General features: G+C 40.1%; 2 protein-coding genes across 4 annotated transcripts; one reads left to right on the forward strand and one right to left on the reverse strand.

The window, feature by feature from the left end:
* Positions 1 to 565: 565 nt before the first annotated feature.
* Positions 566 to 11,129, forward strand: LOC105380490 (ER degradation-enhancing alpha-mannosidase-like protein 3). Of its 2 annotated transcripts, XM_048632681.1 has the most exons (11): positions 566 to 900; positions 1,250 to 1,396; positions 1,693 to 1,845; positions 3,527 to 3,680; positions 4,108 to 4,188; positions 4,435 to 4,523; positions 5,821 to 6,042; positions 6,429 to 6,594; positions 7,156 to 7,538; positions 8,232 to 8,433; positions 9,525 to 11,129. In XM_048632681.1, the coding sequence occupies exons 1-11, from the start codon at positions 782 to 784 to the stop codon at positions 10,341 to 10,343; spliced, it is 2,535 nt and encodes an 844-aa protein (XP_048488638.1). In that variant the 5' UTR covers positions 566 to 781; the 3' UTR covers positions 10,344 to 11,129. The 2 variants fall into 2 exon arrangements, with proteins under 2 accessions (XP_048488638.1, XP_037977971.2); XM_038122043.2 differs by lacking the exon at positions 4,435 to 4,523 and having other exon boundaries at positions 4,108 to 4,277.
* Positions 11,130 to 11,406: 277 nt separating this feature from the next.
* Positions 11,407 to 16,082, reverse strand: LOC105380489. Of its 2 annotated transcripts, none has more exons than XM_038122319.2 (9): positions 15,927 to 16,082; positions 14,737 to 14,866; positions 13,723 to 13,851; positions 13,292 to 13,428; positions 12,768 to 12,944; positions 12,448 to 12,488; positions 12,270 to 12,335; positions 12,037 to 12,108; positions 11,407 to 11,678 (listed from the first exon to the last, which is right to left on the reverse strand). In XM_038122319.2, the coding sequence occupies exons 1-9, from the start codon at positions 15,984 to 15,986 to the stop codon at positions 11,426 to 11,428; spliced, it is 1,065 nt and encodes a 354-aa protein (XP_037978247.2). In that variant the 5' UTR covers positions 15,987 to 16,082; the 3' UTR covers positions 11,407 to 11,425. The 2 variants fall into 2 exon arrangements, with proteins under 2 accessions (XP_037978247.2, XP_037978246.2); XM_038122318.2 differs by having other exon boundaries at positions 14,713 to 14,866.
* Between the last annotated feature and the right edge of the window lie 235 nt (positions 16,083 to 16,317).

The raw sequence follows: 16,317 nt of genomic DNA on the forward strand, positions 1-16,317 counted from the left end.
GTCATTTCGTCCAATAGTGCATCATTTATCCTCGCGAGGCAAATCTTTGACGACATTTATCAGTTTGGTACACATAGTATTTTAATCTTCAGCGGATATGAAGATGTCGATCGCTCTTTGCCAGTGCCGCCATTTCAGCTCGGTTCCCGTGGAACCACATGGAACCTGGATCCATATGGAATCTGTCAGGTCACAAGAATTTCATAAAAACACTTTTTGCGGATAGATGCTTTTTCTTGACACACCATGTTTATTTTAATTTGTAGGTATATAAAATTTATAAATAACGATATACCGAGAGTATAGGCTTTTATTACAAAAATGTTATTTGCGAGACATTGTAAGACAACTGAACTGACACTGACACGCAATTTCTTCATAAAAGCCATAGATCATGACAATGTTAACATACAAATACTACTTATCTATGTGTCTTGTTATTGTTCTATGGTCTTGTTGATAACGCCATCTTACATCTTTTTTGGTAGTAAGAGTAATATAAAGAGATGGCACTACCTTCTACTAAAAGTTCAGCCATTAAGGCACTGACCCCCCCCTGGTTTTGGTTTTGATCATTTATCATTTTCACACACAAAACTGAGGATAATATTTATATTTAATTACTTTTGTTAGAATGTAATGTAAATCCGTAAATCCATATCATCGATTTCATTATGATTTTTATACATTATTTGTTTTAGTTCAAATAAGTTCTTCATAACTTAATCTAAGAGTACCTACTACTAGTCACATTCAGTGTAAATGAAAACTGGTGATACCAATGATAATGAAAATGGGCTACCGTACACTATTAGTTTTTGTACTAGCAATAATTAGTGTTAGAACTGAGGAAGAATCCACATCATCCCGAATGTCGAAGAAAGAAAGATATGAACTTCGGTAAGTACTTGCGTTGCGCCATATCAGTAGGTAAAAGGTTTAGTTATTTATTTCCTTGTATTCATATTCCAATTCTGTTGTTTTCAGCTCTAGTTACTAAGCAAGATTCTTTATAATTCATGTTTATTATAACTGATTCTCGTTTCAGTCAACTAGTTCAAGCCTTGCAAATCATACAATTCCCAATGAATTTATCACATTCTAAGTTAAACAGTCTTTTTATGTACAAGTAACACAGTATGCCGATTTTTTTTCATGTTACCCACTGTAAAAAACAACCTAAAGACTTATTGGGTCAGTGGGTCACTATTGATCAGCAAAAATGTAACACCTATTTGTATGTATTCAGGGAAGAAGCAAGAAAAATGTTCTACCATGCCTACAATGCCTACATGGACAATGCATACCCAGCTGATGAGCTGATGCCACTCAGCTGCAAGGGAAGGTGGAAGGGAATAACCCCAAGTCGGGGAGACATGGATGATGCCCTTGGGAAGTAAGTACACTGTGCTGCAATTCATTACACACACATTTATGTTATTGTGGCCTTGATTAAGGGAAACTCTATATTTTGTAAGATGCCTTGTTTAAATTAAGTTTTTGTTCATACACTATCTTTGATATAAAAGACAAGTATATGCTTTTATAATACTTTGTTACCTATATTAAGATGATTATACTTCACATGTGAAACAAGAGATTGTCCAGTGAATAAAATTTTGCCACATTCACAACTCACATTAGAAGATTTGGTCGACAATGTTTTTCATATTATATTTTCTCTATTTTCAGCTTCTCACTAACTTTGGTGGACAGCTTGGATACCCTGGTTGTACTTGGAGACTTCTCTGAGTTCAGTCACGCCATCAAATTAGTACTCAGAGACGTCAAGTTTGACCATGACATTGTGGTGTCCGTCTTTGAGACCAACATTCGCATTCTTGGGTAAGTTATTATTTACTTATTTTTGTAACTGTCTGTTTACTAGCATTATACAACACAGTACAAGTCTTCTTGTTTAATTACATCATTCTCAATAATGGTAAGTTTGCTACAGCATTATTGTAAATTGTAAGTGATGTGATTATCACATTAAACAAGATTGCTAATATCTGATAATGATATCAGAATAAAGATTACTTAGCATAAAAACAATCATAGTTGTACAATTTTAGCTGGTATATTTAAACTAAAAAGGATCTTGGGCCTATTTTTAATAAAAAGAGAATGACTTTCACACAGAATGATATTATGTTATTCTATTACATGTTTTTACAGACATTGCTATTTATAACATTATTGTGTTAAAATGCTTGCGATATGGCATAATAGGTAAATCATGAAATAATCTTATTAATCTGTATTAATTAGGAAAATTACTTGCAGAAAAACTTAGACTTAGTATGTAGCTAATTTTAAGCAACTATAATGGCGAGTGTTTGAGAATTGGCTGGCGTGAGCAGATCTGATTATAAACCACTTTCTTTCAAGTCTAGTGTTAGAATGATGTTACTGGTATGTTATGACGCGACACTAAAAAGCGACTTTAAAGGTGGGTGGTTAAATGGTAGCCAAATAGCGAAATCTAATACATGAACTTGTGAACTGAAAAGGGAAGGCGGCGTTGAGAATCCGAATCTTTGTAGAATGAGGGTAGCCTTCCCAGGAGCCATTCTACAATTTTACTGATCAGCATTTTATAATTTTACGACATCTTGGAGGACTAAGCACATTCGAGAATTATTCTTCGTGTCCTAATTCTACAAATTTTCTATTAATTCACTGGCTTTATAGCCATATAAATTTTATTGCTTTCCTTGTTATTTGATTTGATTACGCGATTCTGTATTTTTTTATAGCTTGGCTAGCGATACTAATAAACAGCAGTTTCTCAATTAAAAAGTTATATGGTTGATCACAAAGAAATACTTATTGCGCTAAAGCGAAGAATTAAGTAGGTGTAACATCAAAACATGTTTTCATTAATTTTACTAAAGGTACTTACTTACTGAATTTAATGATTGGTCGTGTAATTCTTATCTATTGTTTTTGTTAATGAGCAATATAAATCTAAATAAAATACATAAAATACTGGAACCAAATAATTATCAATGCTCAATTATTGCTCAGCGAATAGAAATGGTAATTAAATTTAATTCATTCATTATAATACCCATGTATTTTTTGCTTAGTGAAAATTATATTCAATTTCGTAGCCAACTCTTGTAATACTAGGAGGGAAATCGATTTAATAATATTGTGTAAAGGCAGTCAAGGTTTTCAAAGGCCTTCCTCACTGTCTTTGCCTTAACATAATGGTAATTTTCATTCTTGCTTCGGATATGATAATATTGTGGCTATATAAGTTTAGCTACGCTTTGCAATGGTTAAAAAGTGAATTTATGCTGCGTCTCACTGCGTTTAATTAATAAGATCTAATGCGAAATTATACATGAATGACTTTTACGGTCTTGTGACATTTTCACCAAATTTTTCATTCAGGAAGCATTACCCTGGATCTATATTGCCTCATCCCGTAATCCCCGCGAAAAAACGCGAAAAAGGTCAAATCTCGCCTACAAAAGCTAGACATATCACCAATCTAAATTAACCCTTCATCTTCCAGCGGTCTGCTATCAGCGCACGTGCTGGCGTCGCGGCTCAAGCCCGAGGTGCCGGCGCTGCAGTGGTACGCGGGAGAGCTGCTCAGCATGGCCGAGGACTTGGGAAAGAGGCTGCTGCCCGCCTTTAATACTTCCACGGGGATACCGCATGGAAGGGTTAGTGTGATACCTCAGGGATCAGTTGTCCTATATTTAGTACTCGGCTTGAGAAAGAAGTGTATCAGTTGCACGACCACGTCAAAGTGAGTTGAACTAATACGCCAAATCAATATGTTTTCATTATAATGTGGATTAGTAAGAGCTTGCTCACGTTAAACTCGCGGGTACAGTCATCTAGACTAGACCATACGTGCATTTCGACGTGAATATTTTCAAATCACTTCATATTATGTTTGATATTTCAACGTGAACAAGCACTAACGCTGCGTCCACGATGCCAGCGGGCGGAGCGTGGTGAAAGCGCGGATTTTATACAAAATCGCTAGGATCGTGGAAGCGGCCTAAGATTGAAATTGGCTTTCTATTACGACTGGTTCCCTAACCCGTCCAATTAATCCATTCACAAGTTCAATCAATTTTTCAGGTGAACCTCCGCCACGGTCTGCGCGGGCTGGCGGAGTCGCGCGAGACGTGCACGGCGTGCGCGGGCACCATGATCCTGGAGATGGCGGCGCTGTCCCGCCTCACTGGGGACCCGCTGTACGAACAGAAGGCACATAAAGCTATGGACCGATTGTGGAAGATACGGCACAGGTGGGTGCAGTAGAAACTAGATAGCTGTTGAAGCGAGTAGCTCAGTAAAACGAACGTTCTAGAATCTTCGTGATCGGCCGCATTGCGTTCACTTCGATACATACTAAGCTGACCGCCTGTGGAAGATACGGCACAGGAGGGCGCCATGATCCTGGAGATGGCGGCGCTGTCCCGCCTCACCGGGGACCCGCTGTACGAACAGAAGGCGCATAAAGCTATGGATCGATTGTGGAAGATACGGCACAGGTGGGTGCTAGCGTGTAGCTCAGTAAAACGAACGTTCTAGAATCTTCGTGAGCGGCCGCATTCACTTCGATACACGCTAAGCAACTAGCTAGGCGCCAAGCGAAATACTAGGGTCTGGGGTGTCTACTCCTGGTGTCCAAAGGCTTTAAAACGCGTCATTCATAGGCTCGGTAACTATTGGTCTATTACTACAAGGATGTGCTCTGAATCCTCTCGTATCCTGGAGATGGCGGCGCTGTCCCGCCTCACCGGCGACCCGCTGTACGAACAGAAGGCGCACAAGGCCATGGACCGCCTCGCCTGTGGAAGATACGGCACAGGTGGGTGCTAGCGAGTAGCTCCGTGAGCGGCCGCATTGCGTTCACTTCGACACGCTAAGCGACTAGCTAGGCCCCAATAGGAACTAGTGGTGGTGCCTTGAAGGTGCGAATACCAAAGGCTACGTCTGCACATGCAGGAGCTTTGCTCGGTTCACTTCACTTCGGTACACGCTAAGCGATTAGCTAGGCGCCAAGCGCGCAACGCGACGCAGAGATTTTTTTATAGTTTTTAGGGTTCCGTAGCCAAAATGGCAAAAACGGAACCCTTATAGTTTCGTCATGTCCGTCTGTCCGTCTGTCCGTCTGTCACAGCCGATTTACTCGGAAACTATAAGTACTACAGTGATGAAATTTGATGGGAATATGTGTTGTATGAACCGCTACAAAAATATGACACTAAATAGTAAAAAAAAGAATTGGGGGTGGGGCCCCCCATACATGTAACTGAGGGATGATTTTTTTTTTATATCAGCGGTTTTTGAGATATCAGCTCTCAAAGTCGTAAAAAGTATGTCCCCCCCCCTCTATTTTTATAACTACGGGGTATAAAATTCTAAAAAAAATAGAGGTGATGCATGCTAATTAACTCTTTCAACGATTTTTGGTTTGATCAAAGTATCTCTTATAGTTTTTGAGATAGGTTGATTTAACTGTAATTTTGCTGCTACGGAACCCTTTGTGCGCGAGCCCGACTCGCACTTGGCCGGTTTTTGAAATACTAGTGTCTGGCGTGTCTACTTCGGGTGTCCGAAGTCTTTAAAATGCGTCATAGCTTCGGTAGCTTTGGTCTATTACTAAAAGGATCTGCTCTGAGTCCTCTCGTATAAAAAATGCTGCATAGCCGCCATATTTCATGTAATTAATTTCGCAAGAATTCCTTGCCCATGACAGGAATGGATGATGCCTCCTAGGGATGCCAGGACCCTAGCTGCAATTTATTCTTCATCTAACAATATTAAGCTCAACTTTAATTCCAGGACCTCCGACCTAATGGGCACAGTGATCAACATCCACTCGGGCGACTGGGTCCGCAAGGACTCAGGTGTTGGCGCCGGCATCGACTCGTACTATGAATACTGCCTGAAGGCCTACATTCTGCTCGGGGATGAGAAATACCTGGCCAGGTTCAACCGCCACTACAACGCTGTCATGAAGTATATTAGCCGGGGACCGGTTATGTTGGATGTGCATATGCATAGGTAAGTGTCGTCTTTTGTTAATTCTTGGGTAAGGTCTTGAGAGTTCTGTTTCTGTGTAACTATTTGTAACTATATTTACGTATATCTGCTATTCTTATACGGCAATTTGCGATTGTGCTATTATCGGCCCTATTTTTCCCAAAGCCTAGTGGTCTGCACCCGAGAGGAAAAACAAATTTGTCGAAAAGATTTGTGCGAAGTAACGAAAAAAAAGCGTACATAATGTGCCCGCTGAATTAATAATCTTGACATGCAGACGGTAGAAGCTGTAGTGGCGCTCCGGAAGAGAGGCCTGTGTCCAGCAGTGGACGATTACCTGATGTTTCCTACAAGTTTACCCTCCATACTCCAGCCTACCACACCCTAACATCTCCCTCCCTCCCCAGGCCACACCTACAATCCCGCAACTTCATGGACGCGCTACTAGCGTTTTGGCCCGGACTACAAGTGTTGCTGGGCGACGTGCGGCCCGCGGTGGAGACCCACGAGATGCTGTACCAGGTCATGCAGCGGCACACGTTCATACCGGAGGCGTTTACGCAGGACTTCCAGGTCAGTTGGGTGATTTTGTGTGACTAAATACTATGCAGTGCCTTGCTCTGCCAGTTTTGAAGGAGCACAACCTCATACCGGAGGCGTTTACGCAGGACTTCCAGGTCAGTTGTGCTATTTTTTGTGTCTACTGTCCAGGAATCTTGGGCAACAGTCTTGCAGCGGTAACTAGAGCTCAGACATTGAGTTCAGGTGACTACAACATAGGAACCTAAGCAGAGCATATTTTGTGATTTGTAATGGATTAGGTTCAACCGAAGAACATATAATCTAGATAGCTCTTTGGCAGAGATAAGCATTCGCCAACATGACGTTATATTTAGCATATTAGGCCCGCCTGTTAACGTTTTGGCCCGTGCAGAGACGCACGAGATGCTCTAACAGGTCATGACTGTATGCCGCTGTATAATCCAAAAATCTTTCGCCAATATCAATGTCAAAATATGAATTTTCCTCTTTTATTTATTTATTATTTTATTGCACAATATACATTAGTTATTCTGTACAATCAGGCAGACTTAATGCTAAAAGCAATTTGTATAAAATTTTACGTCCTCGCAGGTGCACTGGGGGCAACATCCATTGCGGCCCGAGTTCCTGGAGTCAACGTACTTCCTGCACCGAGCCACGGGCGACGACCACTACCTACACGTCGGCAAATCCGTACTTAAAGCGCTCCAGCAGTATACCAGGGTTCCATGTGGCTATGCCGCCGTCAACGACGTCAGAACCAGAGTGCACGAAGACAGAATGGACTCGTTCGTCATTGCCGAGACGTTCAAATACCTGTTTATGCTGTTTGGAGAAGACAGCGATATACCGATAAAGATGGAGGACTATGTACTTACGACTGAAGCCCACTTCTTGCCACTGACTCTAGCGACTGCCGGCAGAAATGTCTCCTATTTTAGACTGAATGATGATGACGAGGATAAATATCGCAAGTAAGTATTTTTATTTCGTTAATAGCAGACAAGCTTACTTGCAGGTTAACGATAAAAATAACAAAGAAATTTTAATGATCGTTCGTAGCTATAAATGTGATTCATAGGTTTTTTCTAACAAGTGCAATTTTAATCACTTAGGTATTTAAAGAAATTTATTGTATCAGAATGAAAATACCATATCACTCAATTAATCTATATCTATGTTTGCTTGTGTGGAGTACACGTGTGAAAAGCAAACTCATATTAGGGCCGTGCGAGATAACAAGATAATGAATATAGATACAAAGTCAGATTATACGTTGAATAGGTTTATCGAATTTCCCAATAACGTTGTTTGCTTATTAAACACTTTGATTTATGATGGAACGAACGAACGCGACGCAAAAAATAAGTAATAAAGTCAAAAGCAAGCGTAACACTTAAATCTCTTGTCATTATCGTCGGTTGAATTAATATCTTTACGGAACATAGTATGGTAATTACCACATCATTTTCCACAAAGTAAACCTGTCAGTCATGCCATATTGGCCAGGGTGCATGAAAGGAGCCTCCTCGTATTTTCGTTTCTGGTCAACCAGCGACTGACCACTAATCTGACCGAACTAATCCTTTCACCACGATAATAAACCCTACTCTAAGACGGATAGAAAAAACCGTAAACCTGCGCTAAACCAACCATTCTTCTCACAGAACATGCCCCAACACCGCGTCACTAGTAGCCGAGAAAGTCCGTCAGCCAATGAGGCAGCTGCTTGGAGCTACAGCCGCCCGCCCCGCCGCCCGCCTCCGCCCACTCACAGACCCTAGGCAGGTCCAAGCGTTGTCCGACATGGGCATATCAGTGTTGACCCTAGCGGACGGAAGGGTCCAACTGCTCTACACTACCTCAACTGTAAGTCTAGTTGTGATGTTTTTACTCTTGCGTGTGCGAGAATTTCGGTGATGATTGCCGATGTGATGTATTATGTGATAAGCTGAATTTTGCCAATAAATGTGTTCGTTGTTATGTTTTTTTAGTTGCTCGTTTTCTTTTATTTTTGTTGATTACCGTTTTTAATTTATTGAATATCTAACTAGTAAGAAAATTATTTGTCTATTTAGGCTCACAAATTAACACTTTTAGGTCATGACCCCAGGGTTTCTGTAGTAACCATCAATTATAAATATATACCTAAAAGTAAAGTGTTTCAAAATTTGCCGGTGTATTTTTTTATAATGGTTACATGATGCATGCTTAGTGTCGGTAATCACTCTGATTTTAGGTAATACGAGTATTTCTCGGAATACCTTACCTAAAACGTTAAATGCCTATTTTTATTGTACGATCACGTATTTAAAAATTGAAATGATTGTTTTGCTTTATACGTTGCATTATTTATTTTGAAAGCCTGTATCGTGCATGCCGCTTTCACTGTGTATTATTCGGTCGTTGAGTCGAAAATCGAGTGTTTTGTTAAGTGTAAGTCCAACATACTTTATTAATTATATATTCAATGCAATAAAATGAGTAAATACTTCTTAATTTTTCACGCAGTCACTCTGACTGACACCAAATTGTATCTTTTAAGTTTTTCAGCCACAGAGGAGTTCTTTCAATTGGTGTTTGATGTGGTTGGATTGCAGACGAGCTAACACGAGGCTGTTTCTGACGAGGGGCTTTCGCGCGCTCTCGTGGCGGCCCGCCGGCGCCGCGCCGACCACCTCGTGTCGCTTGTAGCGGATATAGCGGAGCCTACAGCACACAATTGAAAGAACTCGCCTGTTGGCCCGCCCAACCAAGTAGCCGTGTACCGAATTTAAGGTACACTGATGTTTACAAAACTTTTTCTACGATCTTGTTATATTCTTTGCTAAACTTCTGTTTAAATATGCCAGGTAAATGCCTACCCATATAAAAAAAAACGTTCCATAACTATTACTAATCACGATGAGGGTAGGCGTCAGAAAACGTTACAGTAATATGGTGTCCATTTTGTTGCGCAGGCGAAGTCGTCGAAAGAGGCGGCGGAGGGGCTCACGTTCATGCGCGAGATGTCGCGCTGGAACTCGATGAGCGACGCGGCCAACGGCGTGGTGGCGTGCGGCGTGCGCGTGCGCGGGCGCGTGCTGGCCGCCGGGCCCGGGCACTTCGCGCGCGAGCTGCCCCCCGGCGCGCGCCGCTCGGGCCGCCCCGCGCGCGCCGCCCCGCCCGACGCCTGCGAGCCAGTCACCAACCCCGCCGAGATCGCCGGCCGCTTCGCCGTCGCCGTCCGCGGACACTGCACCTTCGCGCAGAAGGCCCGCAACCTCGCCGCCGCCGGCGCCGCGCTCGCCATCATCACCGACAACGTGCCCGGCTCGTCCAGCGAGCACACGGCGCTGTTCGCCATGTCGGGCGACGGGCGCGACGACATCGACATCCCCGCCGTGTTCCTGTTCAGCGAGGAGGCGCGCGTGCTGCTCGAGGCCATGGAGGAGGACCCCGCGCTGCAGGTGGAGGTGGGCGAGCTGGCCACGCTGCGGCGGGACGAGCCGTGCCGCGGCGCCTCGTGCCGCGCCGAGCTGCCCGCGCCCGCCGCGCCCGCGCAGGACCCCGAGTCCTTCGACCACCTCAAGAAGGTGCTGAGCCAGCTCGTGGCGCAGTTCGAGCTGTCCGTCACGGGCGAGGACCCGCCCGCCCCGCAGCAGCCGCCGCCCGCCCCGCCGGCACCACCCGCCCCCGACACAACTGATGCCAAAGCCACACCCGTCAAAGAGCAGCCAACTTTGACAACCGCAGTCACAAACGAGGACCCCGCCAAAAACCAGTCCGGTGATCTTTGACACACTCCATGTGGTCAAATTACGTGTATATAATAGACTATGACAAATTCTATGAAATATATGTAAATATGTATGTACATATTGTTTAAGGGTACGATTGATCAACGTTGTTCTGGGGTACAAATGAAAGGAACATAATATTATTGTTGTTATGCCTTTTAAACTACCGTATTGATCTCAGGATGTACATTTCTTAATCACGTGGAAATAAAATTCAAAGCAATTGCGACTGTGACTTCTATCTTTCTATTTAGTATACATTGGACTCGCACCACAAATGCCAACATGATTTACTTAATATTTTTTTAAGAATATTTTTAATAAATGTGAGAATTCGACTTAGTTTGTTTTGTTACAAGTTTTCTATACTTACCTATTTAGGTGTTTCTCTATTGCTGTGTTTTTCTTATAGATGTATTTGTTATTGTGATTTTCATTGATTATTTATAGGTACTACTTCAAAAAATATACTTTTTCTCTTTTCATTGCCTTTTAACTTAAGCAATATAATGAATAGAGTTAGTTAGGTATAAGATAATATCAAAATATATTGTATTCAGTAGCTAGATAGAATATGTTCCATACCTGTTATTAGAGTTCTCTCAAGATTTTATTTAGGTACAAAAATATTTCGGTGCCTTTATTCAAAAGTAGCCTACACACCTGAATGTTCAATGTAAAAAATAAACGATTCATGTATGTTATATTTCAAATGTTATAGATAAACGTGTACCTATGTGGAGCAAACTCACTATTATTATATAATAAATTATTTTGAATGTAGAATTTCATTCTTTTTATTTTTTTGGAATTCCGCCGTAATTGAACAGATTTAGGTCTTATACCAGATAAACATAATATTTTCATGAAATCTTTCTTTTAATATAGAGTAAAAAAACAATATTGAAATACATTCGTAAAGTAAACGGTACAAAAACAGTAACATCTATCTTTTTCAGAGTAAAAATAAATCATGAATCAAAATTCATTCGTTCAATCGACAATTTATCTCCTAATCAACGCGGTAGACTGCCCTCTGCGGCACAGTTGAAACAATTATTTGCTATGTCCATAGTCTAAATTCACATGGCAGGCTTCAAGGCAGACTTGAGTCGTCTTCCATTGACTGGGCTATAATCTGGGGCTGGTACTGCTGGCTGCGTCTCCCAGGGATCCCTTCGCCAGGGAGGCACGATGGCTGGGCTGGATGTCATTGGCACTATCGGTGGCTGTGGAGCCCTAGGGCTTCGCCCGTCGTCGTAGTAAGGGAACGGACGGGCCGGCTCGGCGGGCATTCTGGTATGATGCCACGAGTCCGACCGGTCGAAGGAACGGCTGTAAGTAGTAGGTAGATAAAGTGAATAAAAATTCATAGGGGGGGACTAATACACATATAGGCATAGGTACTTACCAACTAATTAAAGATCAGAAAGATAGGTCATATAAGCTTTAATTACCAGGTTATAACATTATAATATTGCAGGGGAAGATAAACTGACGGGAAAAGTCAATACTATACTAAGGGTGGGTTGCACCATTTAACTTTAACTATTACAAACGTCTAATCTCTTGAAGATTGATCTCGCTCGTCAAGGGATTTGACGTTTGTAATAGTTAAAGTTAAATGATGCAACCCACCCTAAATTAATAATAAGTATGTGACGTAAAAATTTAAATTTTGGTTGGTACATACCTCATCGTGTAGTCGTTTTGAGATGCAATGCTCGCATTTTCTGTGTCAGAAAACGCTCTATTCACGTTGCCCCTGTAAATTGCAAAAGTACCGTTTATTATAGGCATATTTTTCAAACTTATGGGACTTCCTGGATTTATATTTAATTTTTATATGAAAAGGTACAATAATAATAGTAGTAATAGTTGTAATAGATAACCATTTATACAAATCAAAGAAACTTTGTAAAGTACCTGGTGTTGGCTAGCGGATGATCAAACGCTTGCTGGTTCTGCCACATCTCTGCAGTAACTTTGTTTCTGAAAATGTAAAAATAGTCAACTTATTAGTAGGTAGGTATGTGTAGGGTAAGGTATGTATTCAATTCAATCGATAACTCCATCTTGATATATGTAGTGAAGGACAACTTACGATTCATACGCACTCAGTGCCCCCCGTGTGTGTACAGAATGCTGAAAAGAAATTAAATCAATGATAAAATAAAATCTTTTTTAAATTCTATTGTGTTTAAATAAATATTTCTTGATTTTTGATTTTGAAATATTATCGTTACAAGTAAATAAGAAATCATAATATTTTTATTAAATACCATACTTTTATATAAATGTGTAATAACCCATTTGTGTTATAATTTATGAAACAGCGAAGTATATTAGTAATCGTCTACGGCTGAACCTGAACATAGCCCTCTCCCCAAAGTGTTAAGTATTTTAATACGCAATAAACATTACCTGCGACGTATCCAAGATCCGTTTGGCTGAATTCGCAATGATGATAAGTGCCACAGCGAACGAAACGTTCACTACGATCATAACAAAGCCCTTGAGAGAGAACGTCATCATGAGGAAAGCCCCATATCGTAAAACATCTAATTTATACGCCTCCGGCTCTTCAATCGTGTGTTTACCCTGAAAACGTCATCAATAAGGTATTATAGATACTGGTGAAATATTGCAAGGATCTGGAAAATGAAAAGCACTCGAGTTTAATTTCATAATCTTGACGAATCTCCTATACTTATCATATTTCAATGGCATGGAGCTTCACAAGCTATGGTCCACCTCACAACCTCACATCGTACCCTATAAATACCTATGTGTCTAACACCAGCACTCAGGTGGCTCATGAGCATGACTCATGACATCTAGCCACCCATGAAGGTGGAGTATCAGTTGCCCAACTCTGCGAATGTATTGTTTCGTTCATTCGTTTGTCATCCACACAAATATAATAATAAAATGAAGATAAAACGTACCAACTCAGCATGGATTGTTGCGAAGTCGATTCCGAACATGGTCCCTAGGGCCACGTCTGCCGCCGCCACCGCCACGGTGGTCGCACTCCACACATACGCCACGCTCGGGAAATAGCCAGCTGCTATCTCGTCCGACACTGTAAAACACCCATATTATTCATTTATTGTTTCTCATCTTCAGGAGATGATGCCTAGTCCTCTAAAACAGAACTAAAAAGCTCGACATTTATACACGGCAAATATTGGACTAACTATAGTGGGCATATTTTAAGGCAAAATTAAGGCAAGGTTTTACAACCGAAAAAAAATTATTGAAAATAATCGCGCACAAAAATACATACAGTTCTAACTGAGAACCTTCTTTTTTGCAGACGGTTAAAAAATTATACAAAATAGGTATCTAACTAGTGCGTTAAAGAAAAAAAACTTACCAATAACTAGAGATACAGATGCTACCAGCCACACCACTGACAAACTTAAAATAACAATGAGCCATATAAATACTTGACTAGCTGGCATTAGATCTTTTTGTACATCGGTGAACACTGAACATTCTGCGTCTGAAAATAGTAATTTATATGATAGTTAGTTCATTTAAACAGATCTGAGGTGTCGGAAAAAACTTAATCACCTGCCTTCGATTTATCCATAACTAGCTGTTCCCGCGAGCTTCGCTTCGTCTTAAAAAGTTTTCCCATGGGGATTTCGGGATAAAAAGTAGCCTAAGTTCTTTCTCAGGGTCTAGACCATATGTTTACCAAATTTCATTCAAATCCGTTCAGTAGTTTTGGCGTGAAAGAGTAACAGAGAGACAGAGTTACCAGACAGACACAGTTACTTTCGAATTTATAATATTTGTTAGGATTTCCAGTAAAACTATTTCTTTAGTTATTTCAAGATACTTGGAAATACAAAAAAATCTTTAGATGTTATGCATATCAACATCCTGTAAATCAATTTAGGAAGGCAGGTAGGTACATAATACTGTGTCATTATTTGAATATTTAATACGATCATACGTTATTAATCTTATCATATATAGAGGTTAGATAACATACTCGTATATTCTAATGTTGAACTATTAAGTTTTTTTTTATAATTATTATTCGCGAAAAATTAACAGCTGACCAATAACCCACTAAACGGGTAGGTACCTGCCATTGAGAATCATACATATTTCTTAAAAGTTACGGGTTGGTAGGAAAAGTAAGTTTTGTGAGCATATCTTTCGGTTGACAAAATAAATCTTTACTGAATATTGTCAAATTCAGCTTTTTAAAACTGTATGTCTGTTTTAAATAAGACGTTTTCATTTAGTTTTGCATTATTCATACGAACAAGTTTAGTTTTCTCATTACGTACAGAACCGCATTGCACGTAAAGCGTAAATAAAAGCTCCATTGAAAGAATTTACTACTTACATAGATAGGTACATCGCCACTTACTTTGGAGGTATTGTTCCTTAATTAGACGAAGGAAATAAGAGGCAGCTGTGAAAGTAGCTTCACTGTTTAAACACGACGCGCTCAGTACAACCAGCACTACTGCCACCACTGCCACCACCACTGACTGTGCCTGAAATAAATGAAACAAAACTGTAACTACTTACACCTTGTTTCAGCTAAGATGATGATGATTGTTTTACAGTATTAGGTAAATTCCTACGCCTGTAGTGGATAGGTAGGGATACTGCAATGTTTCAAACTAATTTTCAGTATTTTCAGCAGTGTATGCAATAACAATTTTATTACTTGTTTTTATGTGGTAGTTAGGTATCTGGATATTAGTACTTTATACTGAGTACTCATATCCAGATACCTAACTACCACATAAAAACGAGTAATAAAATTGTCTCGTCAACGGAAAAGGAAAAATCTAAGAAATGATGACCATGTCAACAACAGAAATTGGAGCTTGTAATTTAACCTAACGTTGATGCAACATTTAGCAGTCACATGGCCGGGACACACTGACGCCGAAAACAGAATGGTGTTATAAATTGGATCTTTATCCTTATGTAGGTACTATTATGTACCTACCTAGCTACCTAATCTTTAATGGATGTTTAAACATACGAATTAGTCTGTATTTTCATTATTGATTTTATTTCACGTTACAAAATTCTTTGAAAAGCTACAAATATACGTAGGTACTATTTATAGTTTTAAAGCGTTACAAAAGGTCCAAATTTTTTGAAAAGCCATCTCTTCATAGTTGCTTTTAAAACAATAGTCGGGCTGAATAATTCGTTTTGTAATTAGTAAGTAATATATACTTTATTCATTTATTAATTTTCTAGATTACTAGGTAAATCTTACCCTGCTCAACTTTAACGACCCTAAAATTATATATGTAAACAATCAACAACTATCACATTTAACAATAAAATTAGCTTACAAGCTTTGTAAAACAAACAATATCAAAATGCTGATAACCTACTCATTTCATATTTCACATTCATGTCCAAGGACTCCAAGCCAAGTAAGAATCGATAATCCATTTGTTGTCATTAGTCATGAAATAGTACGTAACTAGTACAATATTTTTTTCATCGATGTGTCCCTTTGTAAAAGCTATTACGATGGTGTGCTTGTTAAATTATTAACCAAAATAAAAACAAAAAAATGCTACTTACGATGGCTATTCCTGACGCTAAATTCGCTACCGTCTGGTAGTGTTTCGGTAGGCGGGCCATGTTGGTATGGTCCCTTCAAGCACAACACTACGAGTTACCTCCACGGGCCACAGTCGTCTACTGATTGCCCACAATACTTAGTGGGTACCGCCCGATTATCAACTATAGATACACATTGATAATAATGTAATGCGCTGATTAAATAGTTGAAAAATTGTGTCGTCATCACGAATATGGCGTCGTATTGGTTCTAGGTATAGGAGGGTATCTATAGGTATGTCCAGGTACTTACCGCGTCATTTACTGGGGATTAAAGTCATTTAAGTGTCCGTTAAGTTTTTTAAGTGCCTGACTTAAAATAATGGGGAAACCTGGTTCATCGTCATCATTA

Source organism: Plutella xylostella, chromosome Z (assembly GCF_932276165.1).
Source record: "Plutella xylostella chromosome Z, ilPluXylo3.1, whole genome shotgun sequence".
Lineage (NCBI taxonomy): Eukaryota > Metazoa > Arthropoda > Insecta > Lepidoptera > Plutellidae > Plutella > Plutella xylostella.

Coding starts and splice junctions, on each gene's coding strand:
- LOC105380490 (XM_038122043.2), top strand. CDS start 782: ATGATAATGAAAATGGGCTACCGTACACTATTAGTTTTTGTACTAGCA. Junction 6,595..7,155: donor CGTTTACGCAGGACTTCCAG/GTCAGTTGGGTG, acceptor ACGTCCTCGCAG/GTGCACTGGGGGCAACATCC. Junction 7,539..8,231: donor GACGAGGATAAATATCGCAA/GTAAGTATTTTT, acceptor TTCTTCTCACAG/AACATGCCCCAACACCGCGT.
- LOC105380489 (XM_038122318.2), bottom strand. CDS start 15,986: ATGGCCCGCCTACCGAAACACTACCAGACGGTAGCGAATTTAGCGTCA. Junction 13,852..14,712: donor GTGGCGATGTACCTATCTAT/GTAAGTAGTAAA, acceptor TACTATTTTCAG/ACGCAGAATGTTCAGTGTTC. Junction 12,945..13,291: donor CAACAATCCATGCTGAGTTG/GTACGTTTTATC, acceptor TGACGTTTTCAG/GGTAAACACACGATTGAAGA.